The sequence below is a fragment of the Mobula hypostoma genome, chromosome 21, assembly GCF_963921235.1.
Source record: "Mobula hypostoma chromosome 21, sMobHyp1.1, whole genome shotgun sequence".
NCBI classification, from domain to species: domain Eukaryota; kingdom Metazoa; phylum Chordata; class Chondrichthyes; order Myliobatiformes; family Myliobatidae; genus Mobula; species Mobula hypostoma.
The window spans coordinates 44,717,051-44,734,275 of NC_086117.1; the positions used below are offsets into that span (position 1 = coordinate 44,717,051).

General features: G+C 40.9%; 1 protein-coding gene across 1 annotated transcript; it reads left to right on the forward strand.

The window, feature by feature from the left end:
* Nucleotides 1–465: 465 nt before the first annotated feature.
* On the forward strand, nt 466–15,986 carry LOC134359965 (tubulin beta chain-like). Its single transcript, XM_063073878.1, has 4 exons — nt 466–562; nt 7,862–7,970; nt 8,041–8,151; nt 14,758–15,986. The coding sequence occupies exons 1-4, from the start codon at nt 506–508 to the stop codon at nt 15,819–15,821; spliced, it is 1,341 nt and encodes a 446-aa protein (XP_062929948.1). The 5' UTR covers nt 466–505; the 3' UTR covers nt 15,822–15,986.
* The last annotated feature ends 1,239 nt before the right edge of the window (nt 15,987–17,225 follow it).

Sequence of the window (17,225 nt, forward strand, 5' to 3'; positions counted from 1 at the left end):
CGACCCAAAACATCGCCTGTTCATTTCCCTCCGCTGATGATGCCTGAAATGCGGAGTTCCTCCAGCGTTTTTCTCTTATTCCAGATATCCAGGTTCTGTAGTATTTCTTGTATCTAAAGATTTGGTATACTGTACATGAAGACTCTCCGTCGATACTGGCTGGACTTTCTCAATAAGAGTTTATCTGAGCACGTTTACTTTCCCCCAGTTCTCACTCAATCAAGACCACCAGCACACCCCATCTTTTCCCGCCTTCCTCTCCCTTCACGTGGGCCACGAGCGCTAACCCGGCCCGGGCCAATGAACAACCAATAGGAGATTGAACAGGATTATCCTATGGGGACACGCCTTTCCCGGGGAGGGTGGGTATACACTTTGATTGCCACATAGCAAGCCAATAGCATGTTAGATAGCGGGAGGTGACGCAGGCGGCGTATAAATTGGGGCGCAGGCAGCTCGCTGGTGTTGTTTCGCGGTGTGCTTTGCTGAGGTAAAGTTTGGGAGGATGAGGGAGATCGTTCATCTTCAGGCAGGCCAGTGTGGAAACCAGATAGGAGCCAAGGTTTGTACAGCTGCGTAGGAGTGAGGAAGTTACCCCATTGAAATTAATGAGGTGGTGCATCTTCAGAGACTGCATACACCGAGGTGTTAAGACCGCAGGTAGCAGAATTAGGTCATTTGCCCCGTCGAGTCTGCTCCGCTATTTCATCACGGCTGATCCAGTTTCCCTTTAGCCCCAAGCTCCCGCCTTCTCCCCATATGCCCTGATTAATCAAGAATGGAATGCGTGCCCGTGGTAATGGCGTCCAGGTGCGCATGGGGATATTTTCCTGACGGAGGACAGGTCTATTGGGGCGAGAGGCCGAGGCCGGGCCTGCGCCCGCTGACCGTTAGACGCTCCTCACCCGGCGGTTGGCAAGCGCGCGCTTTCCGTCTGCGCACGCGGACATTCCGCGTGGGCTGTGTCGAGGGCGCATGCGCATTGCCGTCAGGCGCCACGTGCGGCCGACGGCCCTCGCTCGTTGCCTGAGGCCGGGTATCGGAGAGTCCTGGAGAAACACGGCTTTTCCCCACTCTTCTCGCCCATGACGTATTATATCTGTCGGTAGTGGCTCTGGCATTTTGTATGTGCTGCTCTGGGGTTTCCAGCCTCTGCACTGAAACTACCCGGAGTCCTAATGAGCGGGATCGATGCTGCCAATGTCACCGGGCAACTGGATGCCATTAACAATTTCTCTGACAATCGTGAAAGCACAGTTTACAGCTGCTAACCAGTTCAGTTACTTCTTTCAATTTTAAGTTGATAGTTGACTAATAAAGTGTATTGGAACGGTACAACCCCCACTGACTTCAATAATAAAAATGCCCTTTTCAGTATTTTGGTAGGAAGAGGCGCAGTCGACGTTTCAGGCCGAGACCCTTCGTCAGTCCTGACGAAGGGTCTCGGCCTGAAACGTCGACTGCGCCTCTTCCTATAGATGCTGCCTGGCCTGCTGCGTTCACCAGCAACTTTGATGTGTGTTGCTTGAATTTCCAGCATCTGCAGAATTCCTGTTGTTTTTGTTCTTTTCAGTATTTTACAATGTTTGTACTTACAGGCATCGGTTAGTCTCATGAGACCATGGATTTGTGCCTTGGAAGGTTTCCAGGGCACAGGCCTGGGCAAGGTTGTATGGAAGACCAGCAGTTGCCCATGCTGCAAGTCTCCCCTCTCCATGCCACGGATGTCCAAGGGAAGGGCATTAGGACCCATACAGCTTGGCACCAGTGTTGTCACAGCAATGTGTGGTTAAGTGCCTTGCTCAAGGACACAACACGCTACCTCAGCTTAGGCTCGAACTAGTGACCTTCAGATCACCGGACCGACGCCTTGGCCACACACCAATGCAATGTTTGTACTTCTCTGAGCAAATCACAACATGGTTTGATAGATATCCAATAGTCCACAAATGTGCTTCCCATTGCCTCAGTACGTAGGTAGCAGGAAAACAAAGTAATGTAGATTTTGTTTTGGCAAACTGGGTTACTACGTTGCCAGTTACTATTTTTTAAGAGCTGACATTGCACCAAACTTGGTATCATTAAACCCTTTGGTTCCATGTGTTATTTAGCTGTAGGTGTGATCAACATGTGGACAGAAGTTCTGTGGAGCTGAAATCTGGAGCGACAAGTAAGCTGCTGGAAGGAGCTCAATGGGTTGAGGAATATCTGTGTGAGCGAAGGGCCTGATTGATTCCTGATGCACCAAACATTTTAACTCCATGTCAACCAGATTGTTTAGTTAACATGAGTCTCATGCAGGGGTCCCCAATATTTCTATGCCATGGACCAATACCATCAAGCAAGGGGTCTGGCCACCAAGTTCACAACCCCTACAAGTGGAATAGGTTCTTGAGTTGACTCACAACAGAACTTGAATTTTGTTTTATGGTAATATAAGTTCTAGCATGGGTCAAAACTATCCTGCTGACATTCAGGATTGTTATCACTGATGTGGAATGTTGTGGCAGCAGTACAGTGAGAGACAATTACATTTTACAATTGTAAATGAGGAATAGTGGGGTAGTACTTGTGGACAGTTTAATAATGTAATGGCAGAGGGAAAAGCGATTTCTCATGTTGAGTTTAGGTCCTTAAGCTCAGTACCTCCACCCTGGTGGTAGTATTCTGGATGTTGAGGGTATTTAATGATGCCTTCTTGAGGCACCGCCTTTTGAAAATGTCCTCAGCGGTGGGGAGGGTTGTGTCTGTGATAGAGCTGGCTGAGTCTCCAACCCTGTGCAGCTTTTTCTGATCCTGTGCATTGAAGACTCCACACCAAAGGCTGATTTATTCTTGTGTGTACTAGCTTGCGCCATGGCCTACGCAAGTGGGCCACGCTGTTGTGAGCATTTATAGTTGTGCGTTGGTGTATCTGCGTCACTCTGCAACTCGGGCACATACACACATGCGCGCAAACCTGCCCAAGCAAGGCTTCATGGTCATGGTAGTCTTTCTCGGGGTAAACAAGTTTAAAGCGAGCGTCTTTTTTCATAAAAGCGAAATGTGTCTTCCATAATTTCGGAGGTCTATAAAGCTTTATGGAAAGCATTGCAGCCAGAGTTCCTTCCCTGCCCTTCAGTCACCCAGTGGGAAGCTCTTGCAGCGTAGGAGGAAATGCGATGCTACTAAGTGGACCAATCACAGTTGTTGCAGTCTGCATTGCCGCGATGCATAGTTACATTTTGGGAGAGGTGTGTGTCAGGCTACGGCGTAGGGTTCGTGGCTACGCCGTACCTACGGCGCGGATTTGACACACAAGTATAAATCAGCCGTAAATGTTGATGTAACCACTCGGAATGCTTTCCATGGTAGAAATTTGCTAAAGTCTGGTGATGTACCAAATCTCCTTAAACTCCTAATGAAATAGAACTGCTAGGGTGCCTTCTTCATGACTGGTCCCAGGATAAATTCTCTGGAATGCTGCTGCCCACTCTTTCCACTGCTGACCCCTTATGAGGAAGTCCACGATCATCTTGCTGATGCTGAGTTCAAGGTGGTTGTGACAGTACTCAACCAGCTGATCTTCCTTGCTCTTGTTCTCTGCCTCTGCTGTCTGAGATTCAGCCAACAATAGTGGTGTCATTAGTGAATTTATAACTAAATGTTCAGTAAGTTTTGACAAATTTTAGTGGATGAGTTTTAAGTGGCCGATGTACAAGTGAGATGTAGGAAATTTATAAATGTTCTGGTCATACGGGAACAGTTCCATGACAAAATGCTGGTTACTCATAGTGGTTAATTTTGATCTTTCAGGTTTCTCCTTTGTATAACTCCACAGCTGCAGGAATGTGATTGATTCTGAAACCAAACCACTTGACTATATTCTATCACCTATATTTAAAGGGTTATAAATAAATGGATTGTCAAAAGTGGTTTAGACACTGAATTCTAGAGCAGTAAACTGGTTTTTAAATTGAGCAAACTGGTCCACAGACAACATGAGTTATCTGCAACCAATGTCATAGGTTACTTCATAATCTCTGAATGTATGGTGTCTGGGACCAAATACGCCCTAATTTCAACATCACGACATCTAGTCTTTTAATTTATTATTACTGAGAGCTCATAATGTGGTGCTATGCATTATTAAATCAATGTGCACCATCACTTCTGTAAATTCATTACTTGATATTTGCTCTATAAATACTATCAAAGTGTGGGATTAATGCAGGTTCAATAAAAAATTGCAGAATATGTTTTGAGGTGATTTTAAAAATGAGCAATAATGGATTTTGGTTAATTGGGCCGTCAGTTAATCAGTCAGCCACTTATTTGGGACAACCCTCAAAGAACAAAAAACAATCAAGAAAATTGCCAGGGTTCCTTCTTTTATTTGGGATGCTATGCCACTTAATTGGGGCAGAAGACTGCTGCTGAACATTTTCTAACTAGCATCAGTCACGTGCACATTGTGTGGCTATTAGACACTACACCATGCTTAGAGTGAACAGTTTTTAAATAGCATTATTTGTGTTTGTGTTCATAAAGTAGTGATTTTTGTCACTGATAGTTAATGAGTAATGAACACAATTCAGAATTATTCTCACTGGTTTGAAGCATTCAGTCTAGGAAATACTGGAATCAACTGAGTGAAAATGAAATTATTTCGCTACTTCAAGTTAGGATCTATGAAGAATTTGAAGGTATTGACAATCATCTTGAATGTTACAGTTAAACGGAAGACACAATTGTTGAGCGCACTGTTTGAAGGAGATCCACTACCTTCACTAAATGTCTGCACTGATTTTGTTAGCTTAGTCAATAAAATGACATCAGTGTACTTGATAACTAGGAACTAATACAGTGTTATAGTACTATAGTAGTTTTGGTAATGTAGTGATTTATTATGTATTTCATTTAAATGCACAATTCATTGTTTATTTAAACAACTATTTTTTTAAGATCTTTTTAACTATTTCCATGAAACTTGGGGCAGCTGCCTAAATAGGCTAAAACTTACTGGTCCTCGTGTCACAATTAACTGTACTTATGTGCTGAGGATGCATTATAGCACTACATGTCATCAATTTTCAATGCAGATCTCTAAATGATCTCAACTGATAGCAAATCAAAGCTCAGCAGTTCTGATACATCTCCTTGCAATTGATGAGGATGTTCCCATCTGCAACAATGGAGAGGGCATTGGATATATGTGCTAAGGTCGAGGCTGAAGCACTTGCAGCTATTCAGGCAGGTGGACTGTGTGTCTTCGGGAGCTTACTGTCATTACAGATCTAGTCTTCCAAACAATTTGATTTGCGTTACATGATTTCCAGTAACAGATGAGAGCAGGATACCAGGCTAAGGGATTTAAGTGTTGGAGATCTTTCCAGGACTGATTGGAAGACTATTCTATTACTAAGACAGTGGTATCTGTCTCAATGAAAAATTACCCTGGCGTGTCATGTTTAAAAAGAACAAGTTTGCCTGGTACTGTTCCTGGCATACTAAATTATTTCCTAATCAGTCAACTGACATCAATAAACCAACTACTGAATACTTTGAATTCAACTTGGTAATGGTGGGTAAATTTGTCCAAGCCCACTTATCTTCAGATCTCATCAAAGTCTTCATCTAAATATGGACTAATCTAAATTCTATAAATAACAAACAAGATTGTGATAATAGTAATTCTGCAAAACCACTTTAATATTATACTTTGCACAAAGGAAAATGATTGTCATTCAATCATTTCAAACTAGGGCATTCATGCTGTTAATAAACTAAACACTCTTAATTCTATATGCTGCAAGACCTAATCAATTATCCATGGGCTAATAAGAGAGCTGAATTTGCTGACTCCATTGCTGCTGATGAATGATATTAGATTGGTTAAGTAGTAATTTAGTACGCCAGAGTAGCACCAGCCAAACCTCTTCAAGGACAATATATTTCAGACATCTTTTATATATTGGCAGAAAGATGTTATTGTGGAATAATTTAACTAAATTCCTGGTCTTTAATACTATTAAAAGTTCAAGCAGACAGCCACATGGATACTGTGGTTAAAGGCTGGATATTCTCCATTGCTAACTTGCTTGATGTTAAAGGCAATTACCCGAAGTACAAGGGGCAAATTAGGACTGTGGTGGACACATTTGTTTTGGCTGGGTGAATCCAGACTTAAAAGCATTCAGAAGTTCAGTGCAAGACAAATCTTCCATTGGGTTGGTATCCATCCACCATCCCTGAATATTCATTAACAATATGGCTGGAGTGTTGTACTATCAACAGAATTTGTGGCAATTAATGGCCTAGCCTATTCAAACAACTTTTACCAAAACTGGCATCTATCAGCAAGGACAAAGACTGCTGGTGCATTGAACACACCCACCTGCAGAATATCGCTTCAAGTTACATAACATTCTGACATGGAATTATGTTGCTATTATGCATTTGTGCTGAATCTAAATGCTGAAAACTTACAAAGCGTTGCAGTGGTAGTATCCGATCCAGGATGACAGCAAGAAGGCCCCTCAACACCAACTTCCTAGAGTATTTGAACGTGGCAATGTACAACGTTGATATTGACATACTGAGAAATTAGTAAAGGAAAAACACCTAGTTGTCAAGGGAGATATCCTCAGCTGTAGTGGTACAGTTTATTTCATTGTACAATTTAACAAGTGCTGAAAGGGGGAGGGAGTACAATCTTAAAAATTGTTCTATGTGGCATTTCATTGTAATGTGCAACTGCCCTAATGTACTTTTTGTGGTACTCTATTTGATAATTGATTGGCTAACATTGATCAAAGGAAGAATCAGAAATAGTGGAGTCTAATTGCAGAAAAAAATTAGTGGGTTTTGACCAGTTGAGATCTTCAAGCATTTTGTTTATTGCTTCCAAATGAAATATCTGCAGTCACTTGTGTCTGCAAATCCAAGAGCATATGTATTTCATCCTATCTTGTCCATGCTGGCAATGCCAAAATGTTAATCAAAATCTTGGAATACCTGGCATTTTAAATAGATCTGTAGAATTCTTTTTATCATCCAGTGCTTTATTCAAAAATATGATTAGAGTCGCAACATTTTAATCTAGAAGAGAACTATCTTCTGCAGTATCTTGTGTCTTAGCTTAACATATCAAAATTCTACCAAAGCAACATTTATATTTAGAACTTTGGGTACTATGCCTTGATCAGATTATTGTTTTGATATAACCAAACAGAACCACCAAATTTGGTAATCCACCAAATTCAATATTGAACTGATATGTGGAAAAATCCACAAACACTAGGCAGTTAAAGTTTAATGCACAGTATTCCTTAGAGATTCAAGATAAATTTTCCACCTTTCACTTCACAGTCTTCATTAAAACTTTTTTTTAATGAAGACTGTGAAGTGAAAGGTGGAAAATTTATCTTGAATCTCTAAGGAATACTGTGCATTAAACTTTAACTGCCTAGTGTTTGTGGATTTTTCCACATATCAGTTCAATATTGAATTTGGTGGATTACCATTTGTTTCATTGAATGAATGAAGGCTGTGGTTTCACTTTTTGATTCCAATCGCGGTGCTTCATGGTCTTTAAAACATTCTTAAAGCCTACAGCAATCTAATCTGATCATGGTAAGTTCCAAATATAAATTTTGCTTTCGTAGAATTTTGTAATATTTTGTTTTGAACAATATTGGAAGTTTTGTTTGAAGCTCTAATTATGCCCTCATTTACCCAATGCCACATGATAGGAGAGTGATTGCTTCACTTGGTGCTTGTGTTGCTTTCGACATTAAGATTGTCTTTAAAACACTTAGCCTACTTCAATTTCTAGCTCTATGACATTTTAAACTTGTTAATGGTTCTGTTTTCCTTTTAGTTCTGGGAAGTCATTAGTGATGAGCATGGCATTGATCCTGCTGGAGCCTACCACGGAGATAGTGATCTTCAACTGGAAAGAATTAATGTCTACTACAATGAAGCCACAGGTAGAAATTGAAAATATTGATTTTATTTTGTTTGTAGTATGAATGCAGACTCATTTTTATTTTTGAACAGGTGGAAAATATGTACCCCGAGCCATTCTCATGGATTTGGAGCCTGGTACTATGGACTCTGTGCGATCTGGACCCTTTGGACAGATTTTCAGGCCAGATAACTTTGTGTTCGGTAGGTAAATATTATAAAAGTGATTATCTGAAGATGATTGCCATTTCTATGATAAAATTAACTTTGAGAGGTTGATTGTCCAAATTATTTCATTATTTAATGGTTTATCAACAACTTCCGATCATTAAGCAGTTTCATTTAGTTGCAGATTACCTTAAGGTAGTTCGAAGAAGTATCATGAAATGAAATCAAATTGAAGCTGAGACCATGAGGCGATACCATGAATGATGACTAAAAGCTTGGTCCTAGAGTTAGGTTTTGAGGAACATCTTTTATAGTAAAAAAGGACACTGAGACAGGTTTTGGGAGAGAATTCCAAAGCTTAGGGAGTTAAAAGCATGACCACCTGCTGTGAAACAGTTACATTTGGAAATCTGCAAATTAAAAATAAACACTGATTTGAGAGGGTGCTGGTCTGCAGGGGTATGGCTGCACAGGAGCTGGAAAGGAGAATAAATTTTTAAAAATGTAAAAGTTGCTTTATCATTCATTTCAACAGGTATAGGTGATGTCTGATTGAAACTTGATACAATATAAGCAGTAAACAATAAAGTTTAGAATCATTTCAGGGTCCATAGAGAAGAGTAAGGGTGACTGGCCATAATTTGGTTTCAAGTTTGCAGATGATAGGCACAGTTGGACACAGAATCTGAGGGAATGTTTGAGTTGGGTCATTTATAGAGCTGAAAATAAAGATGATGCACTTGAAGTCCGTAAATTAGATGTGACCTTGATTGTAAAAATTGTTGAATGAATGAATGTGAAACTGTAATCCAGGCAATTTTTGGCATTAAGTGTAGGGTAAACAGTTATCCTATAATTACCTCTATGCTTTAAGCATGATTCAGTTTCAGCTAGCTGCAAGGGAGGGAGTTGGTGCCATATTCAAGTATTGTTTGTCTTGGGTCTTGAAGATGAAATCTCAGTCAATGGAGAAAAATTCCAATGTACTCCATACTGGATGTTGAACAATCTGATGGTAATTTGTTCTGTATCGTCAGCATCTGCTGTCAAACTGATGACAGTTTTGGATGATGCTGCTGAAGGCACCCATGCAGGTAAAAAATTGTGATGTATCCAAGAATGGTACCTAACAATAGCAGAGCTTAGGACTGGGATGCAGATCGGAATGCTATCATAGCTGATTCTTTAGACTGGGATATCCAGTAAACATAAAATCAGGTGAGTATATATTTATTCATTGGTGAAATATTGAAAGAAAATATAAGGTTTGCCTACAAGCCTAGAATGTCAAGGAAGAATTTATTGTGTTGAAGAACTTCGGTCGGATGTAGCTGAGGTAGAAACCTAAATGGAAGGATTCAAAGAAAGATTTCTGTATTAAGATGGGCAACTATAATTCTTTTACTTTCAAGGACTTTGGTGGGGAACTGGAAGGTGATAGCTTTCAGGATAATGAAGTTTATTTTTGGAATTTATGAGATGCACGTGAGGGGAGATGACCATTAACAATCACAAACAAGAGAAGATCTGCAGATGCTGGAAATCCAAGCAACACACACAAAATGCTGGAGGAATCAGCAGGTCAGGCAGGGCTTATGGAAAAGAGTAAACAGTCGTATTTTAGCCTGAAACCCTTCAGCAGGACTGGAGAAAAAAGATGAGAAGTCAGAGTAAGAAGGGGAAAGAAATGCAAGGTAGTGGGTGATAGGTGAAAGTTGGGGGAGGGGGTCAAATAAAGAGCCAGGAAGTCGATTGGTGAAAGAGAGAAAGGCTGGAGAAGGGGGAGTTTGATAGAGTACAAAATGCCATGGAGAAAGGGAAAGGGGGAGAAGCACCAGAAGGTGATAGGTATTTAAAGAGATATGGTGAGAGAGGGGAATGGGGAATGATAAATGGGGAGGGTGGTGTTACCGGAAGTTCGGAAAATTGACATTTGTGTCATCAGGTTGGAGGCTACCCAGATGGAATGCAAGGGGTTGCTCTTTCAACTGAGTGTGGCCTCATTGCGGCAGTAGAGGAGGAGGTGGACTGACATATAGGAATGGGAAGTAGAACTAAAATGAGTGGCCACGCTTTTTCTGGCGGACGGAGCGTAGGTGCTCAGCAAAGTGGTCTCCCAATCTACATCAGGTCTCACCAATGTACAGGACTGGATGGATGGACTGTTTGGGGTCCTGAATGGTAGTGAGGAAGGAGATGTAGGGGCAGGTGTAGTTCTTGTTCCGCTTGCAATGATGAGTGTCAGGAGGGAGATCAATGGGGAGGGACAAATGGATAAGGGAGTCTTCGGAAAGCAGAAAATTGGACATATAGGAGGTTAAAATGACAAAGAATAAAGGTGACAGAAATTAGAGGTAGGCCCAAAATTGGGATTAATGAGAATCTAGCAATAGATGCCTACTAAAAAAATCAAAGAGAAAGTAAATTAGCAAACTAGTGAAATATTTTTTTAAAAACTAACCATCATTTAGTGTCAAGTATATTAAAAGGAAGAAAGAAAATGAAGCTGAAGAACACTGGAGGAATTAACAAAATATTGCATCAGTCTTTATGTTAGAAGTCAGCTGTGAACACCCCACTCGTACCAAAAAGTACAGGGAAAGAATAAAATACCATCACAAAATAAAAAGCTTTCGCATGCTAATGACGCTAACTGCCAATAAGAACTCTAGGCCAGGAGTCCCCAACCTTTTTTTTACAATGGGGGGGGGTAGGGTTGCCAACTTTCTCACTGTTTACCCCGAGAAAGACTGCCATGACCATGAAGCCTTGCATGGGCACCTGTGCAGGTGTGCGCATACATTACATGGGCATGCGTGTACGTGCCGATTTTTTGCTACAAATCATTTTTGGCAATTCTGCTCAGTGAAACTACACTGTACGTACATTATTTCTACTTTATATAGGCTGTGTATTTATCATATCATTCCTGCTTATTTCTTGGGTCTGGGAACGCTCAAAAATCTTTCCCATATAGATTAACGGTAATTGCTTCTGCGCTTTGTGCCATTTCAGCACGAAAGGTTTTATAGGAACATTCTACCTTAGCGGGGGAAGTACGGGACAAGAGTGGTCCCATATGGGACAAACCAATTTAGCCCAATATACGGGATGTCCCGGCTAATATGGGACAGTTGGCAACTCTTTGGCGGGGGGCGGGGAGTGTTAACCACGACTGGAATGTAGGTGATAAGTCAACTATAAGTCAGTTATAAGTGGCTAATACACTCAATTTCATTTCTAAAAGGGTTTATCTAACAAATTTAATATTAAAGACAGCGCATATTTTCCTCGCGTGAATATAGTGATGTCAATTATAAGTCAATAGCATCATAACCTTTTAAGTAATGTTTGGATATTAAACACACGGCGCATATTTTCTTTGTATGAACATATGAAATCATTGCAACACACCAATATCGCTGAAACAGTGGGAGCCCTGGGCTTGTTTTCCTGCAACAAAACGGTCCCATCGAGGGGTGATAGGAGACCGATACTTGAATGGGGTCCTTATGTCCAGTCTATTCCTCGATTTAGTTTTCGTTGCATTCATTGCAGAAAACTCTGCTTCGCAGAGTTATGTTGGAAATGGAAGCAACGTTTTCAGTGCTTTCGTGGCTATCTCAGGATATTTAGCCTTGACTTTGATCCAGAATGCCGGCAGAGATGTTATGTCAAACATACTTTTCAGCCCACCATCATATGCAAGCTCAAGGAGTTGATCTTCTTCCCGTGCTGACATGGATGACGTGAGCATAATGACCTCACGTGCGTTCAAGTTCAACAGTGCGCATGACAGGGAATGAGGAAAGGTGCAGCTGACTCATAGCGTTTCATATCGCCAAATCATATTGTTTCCTCACGGCCCGGTAGCGGTCCGTGGCCCAGTGGTTGGGGACCACTGCTCTAGGCTGATAGTTTTCATTTGGGAAACTGGCAGAAATGGATGGAGATGGAGGATTTATAATTTTCAAAAATTTTTAAATTCTGGAGTGGTACCAAAGACTGGAAAATATTTCAATAGCTCCATTTAATATCAGAGAATGTATACAATATACAACCTGAAATGCTTGCATTTTGCAAACATCCATGAAAACAGAAGGGTACCCCAAAGAATGAGTGACAGTAAAAAGGTTAGACCCCAAAGCCCTCCCTACTCCCTCTCACGGACAAACAGCAGCAAGCATCAACCCTCTCCTCCCCTGCTTACTGCAGCAAAAAGCATCGCTACCCACCAAGCAAGCACAGACCATGATCTGCCCTACAACAAAAACACAATTTGACGTGCCATAGGCTCTCTCTTTCCATAATAAATGACAAGAGAAGTGTTGCACAGCAAGAGGGGAGACTAACAAAAACTCACTGATTACAATGTTAAAGTGTTTCACATTACTGTTTATTTCTGAGTTCTCTGACTCAAGAATTGGCAACAAACTCTCCCCCACCATTGAGAGAGACAGAGCAATTCACCGAGTGTAGAGACCTCCAACAACTGATCAGCTGTAATTGATTTTCTGCTTTTACCCCTGACGCTTCAGTTGGTGATACTGGTTAGGAATCGGCTCATCCACAGGGCCACAAAGCCTCAGCAAATGGGAGGCATGCTCGTCTTCTTGGCTGTACCCTTGAGATACTGAAAAAACAGTTAGGCAGTGAGACCCAGGTGTGGGAACCATCGCCATAAAGCACCGCAGTTGGGTGCAGCTGCGGGTCAAAAGCACTGACAGAATCCCATCACCTTGAAAGTGGAAAAAAAACATTAAGCTGTTTCCACAGACGGCACCATTGTAGCTCCGCCATATGGCAATGGCAAATTAATATCTTCATTCGGAAAGGATACAAGGCAAAAAGCTAGTAATCACAGGCTAATTGGCCCAGCATGTCCTTCTTCTCTCGCTTTCTTATTCTGGCATCTCCCCCTTTCCTTACCAGCCCTGATGAAGGTTTTGGCTCAGAACGTTGATCTTTTTATCCATTTCCATAGTTATTGATCTGCTGAGTTCCTCCAGGATTTTATGTTTGTTGTTACTGGAAAAATGTTACAATTAGTCCTCAGAAGATAACAGTTGAATTTTTAATCTGATCAGCGTCAGCATGGTTTCATGAAGGGGAAATGATGTCAGATAAACTTAAGAGGGTGCTTTGATGAATTATCAGCCTGAATGGATTAAACTTCACCAGTAGATTTAATATATTGGCTTTCTAAATGCATTCAGCAAGAAAACACACGAAAGGCAAAATAAGAGCATAGGTAATAGAAGTACTAAAGATTGATTCATTAGTAGGACTCAATAAGCAGAAATAAAAGGGATCATTTTCAGGTTAGAATTCCATTAGCATTAGGTACAATAGGTATTGGTGCTGGGGCTGAAACTGTTAAAAGTAATTGGATTGCAGTCAGATTTGCAGACAGTACAAGGGCAGCTGAGTGTGAGCAGAAAATAGTTTACAATGACATATTGGTAAGTGAAACAAGAAGGCAACAACAAATAAATGGAAAGGCTAATGAAATATTGGCCTTTTTTTCAAGTGGGGAAAGTCTCACAGTGCACCTATACACAGGACTAATGAGACCACATCCAAAACGCTACATACAATTATGATCTCCTAATTCAAGATGTATTGTTATTGGAGAGAGTTCAGAGAAGGTTTAATAGGATGACCTCTAGGTATGGAGGAACTGACTGTCTTATGGGGAAATGTTGAATATGTTTGCTCTGTGTTAGTTATAATTAGAATAATGAGAGGCTGTGTTAGTGAAATATGCATGGTAATATAGGGCTTGACCGTAAATTCTGGCTGGGTGTTTCTCTTCCCAAGGGACTCTAGGATAAGAGAACTGACTCTCTAAGTAATAGAATGCCCTCTTAAAAATGAGATAAGAATTTATACTCTGAATGGCTAAGTCTTTGAGTTGTAGAGGCCGAATCCTTGAATATAAGTCACCTCTTCATTATGAGAGGATAGTGTTCCTGGAAAGTAATCCATATTGTAATTTTCCATAATAGGAATCCATTTCATCTGCACATGTCAGAAAACATGAGTTTTAAAAAAGTAGGTTTTGTGTTGATTTTATTTTTTCACGTAAATTCCATTGAGTGAATATTATTCCATAGCTCAAATTTTTGAACAGTTACTTGAATTCTGTAAGAACAGATCTCCCCAAACTGAATAGCCATGTATTCAAAGGAGATTAATACAGGCAGGGAATCAAGGATTCTAACGATAGGATCGTCTTGAGAAAAGTTATATCAGTCACAATTTTCTTGAATGATTGAAGCAACAAAAGTGGCAGAATTGCCTATTTTTCATATTTCTGCGGTCTTTTAGATACTTTGTCATTTGGTTTCCCTTCGTTTGACTTCACAAGATTCTTTAGCTTGATTATACAGGTTTTATATTTTAGTTAAAGTAGTATAAGGAGACTGATGTGAAAATGTTAACTAATGGAATTTACTTGGAAGTTTGAATAGCAGAGCTATTACACCAGTACCCTGGAACCAGGGTGGATGGAACCTTGAGTATTGTAGTCCTATACTGGAGGGAGATTATTCTTGGGCACATGGTTATCTTGCACTATGTTTTTAAATTGGTGTATTAATACATGAGAACAGTAAAAATTGACCTCTTTATTTCTTTTAGGTCAGAGTGGTGCTGGCAACAACTGGGCCAAAGGTCATTACACTGATGGTGCTGAATTGATTGACTCTGTTCTGGATGTGGTGAGGAAGGAAGCTGAGGGTTGTGATTGTCTCCAAGGCTTTCAGCTCACCCACTCACTGGGCGGTGGTACTGGATCAGGCATGGGTACACTTCTAATCAGTAAGATCCGTGAAGAATACCCTGATAGAATCATGAACACCTTTAGTGTTGTGCCATCGCCTAAAGTATCAGACACTGTTGTAGAGCCTTATAATGCAACTCTATCTGTCCATCAGCTTGTAGAGAACACTGATGAGACCTTCTGTATTGATAATGAGGCTCTTTATGACATCTGTTTCCATACCCTTAAACTGACAACTCCTACCTATGGTGATTTGAACCATTTAATGTCAGCTACCATGAGTGGCGTGACAACCTGTTTGCGATTCCCAGGGCAATTGAATGCTGACTTGCGAAAACTAGCAGTAAACATGGTTCCCTTTCCCCGACTGCATTTTTTCATGACAGGCTTTGCTCCTTTGACCAGCCGTGGTAGCCAGCAGTACCGTGCCCTCACAGTACCAGAGCTCACCCAACAGATGTTTGATGCCAAGAACATGATGGCTGCCTGTGACCCTCGACATGGCCGTTATCTGACCGTTGCTGCCATTTTCCGTGGCCGTATGTCCATGAAGGAGGTGGATGAGCAGATGTTAAATGTACAGAATAAAAACAGTACCTACTTTGTGGAGTGGATCCCCAACAATGTTAAGACTGCTGTTTGTGACATCCCACCTAGAGGGCTCAAGATGTCTGCCACCTTTATTGGCAACAGTACAGCCATTCAAGAGCTATTTAAACGCATCTCTGAGCAGTTTACTGCTATGTTTCGAAGGAAAGCGTTCTTGCATTGGTACACTGGTGAGGGTATGGATGAAATGGAGTTTACTGAGGCTGAGAGCAACATGAATGACCTGGTATCTGAGTACCAGCAATATCAGGATGCCACAGTTGGAGATGAAGGTGAATTTGAGGAGGAGGAGGGGGAGGAAGAGGCTGCATAAACAGACTTGTATATTACGAACTTCTAGCACGTTTTCTTTGTTATATTAAGATCTGTTTCTAAAGTTTGCCCATTTTCTTGTACTTTCATATATTTTGTGCTTTCTATTGACTAATGCTTTGGAAGTTTTAAATAAAATTGTTCCTAATTTGGTTTTAGTGTTTCAATCCCCACAAAGCTTAGTTTCTGCATCAGTAAATTCTTAAATGAGGATGGAGCTTGAGGTGTTCATTAGAAAACATCACACTGTATTGCTGAAATCATTCTTTCTTGGCCAAAACACATGCTGCATTTAATTGAATATATTACGAATAGTTGTCATTTAGACAGTCTCATCAAACCATTACACTAACCACTTACTTCTGATTGTGAAATTGAGGAATTTAGGTGAAGGTCAGAAAATACCTGAAGAATTAAAAAGAATGGGACGAGTCAAATCAGATTGGGGAATAAAAGGTAGTAAATTACAGAGAAAAAAAAACGTTGAGAAAATTCAGAAGCTAATTTTACCTATGTTTCTTTTAAAAGAATGTGATGAGTAGCATTGAATTTTTTTTTAAAAACAGGTTGATCAGAAGGAAAGGCAACAGTTATGCATTGGTCTTCATCAATTGTGGGATTGAGATTAGGAGCCGAGAGGTAATGTTGCAGCTATATAGGACCCTGGTCAGACCCCACTTGAGTACTGTGCTCAGTTCTGTTCTCTTCATTATAGGAAGGATGTGGAAGCCATAGAAAGGGTGCAGAGAAGATTTACAAGGATGTTGCCTGGATTGGGGAACATGCCTTATGAGAATAGGTTGAGTGAACTCGGCCTTTTCTCCTTGGAGAGACAGAGGATGAGAGGTGACCTGATAGAGGTGTATAGGATGATGAGAGGCATTGATTGTCTGGACAGTCAGAGGCTTTTACCCAGGGCTGAAATGACTAGCACAAGAGGGCACAGTTTTAAGGTGCTTGGAAGTAGGTACAGAGGAGGTATCAGGAGTAAGTTTTTTACGCAGAGTGGTGAGTGCGTGGAATGGGCTGTTGGCGACGGTGGTGGAGGTGGATACGATAGGGTCTTCTAAGAGACTCCTGGACAAGTATATGGAGCTCAGAAAAATAGAGGGTACGGATAACCCTAGGTAATTTCTCAGGTAAGGGCATGTTTTGTCACAGCTTTGTGGGCCAAAGCACCAGTAATGTGCTGTAGGTTTTCTATGTTTCTATAATATGGTAAAATTTTACAATAAGTTTAAATGTGAAACGGATCCTAAATCTTAGTTTTAAAAAAAAGGCTTGAAGATATGAGAGGAGAGTTGGCTGTGGTTGATGAGAAAGATAAATGGAAAAGCTTGAATTTGGATGCAGTGATTATTCAAAGATAATGTGCAAGATGCAATAAAGAAACCATAAGGCATAC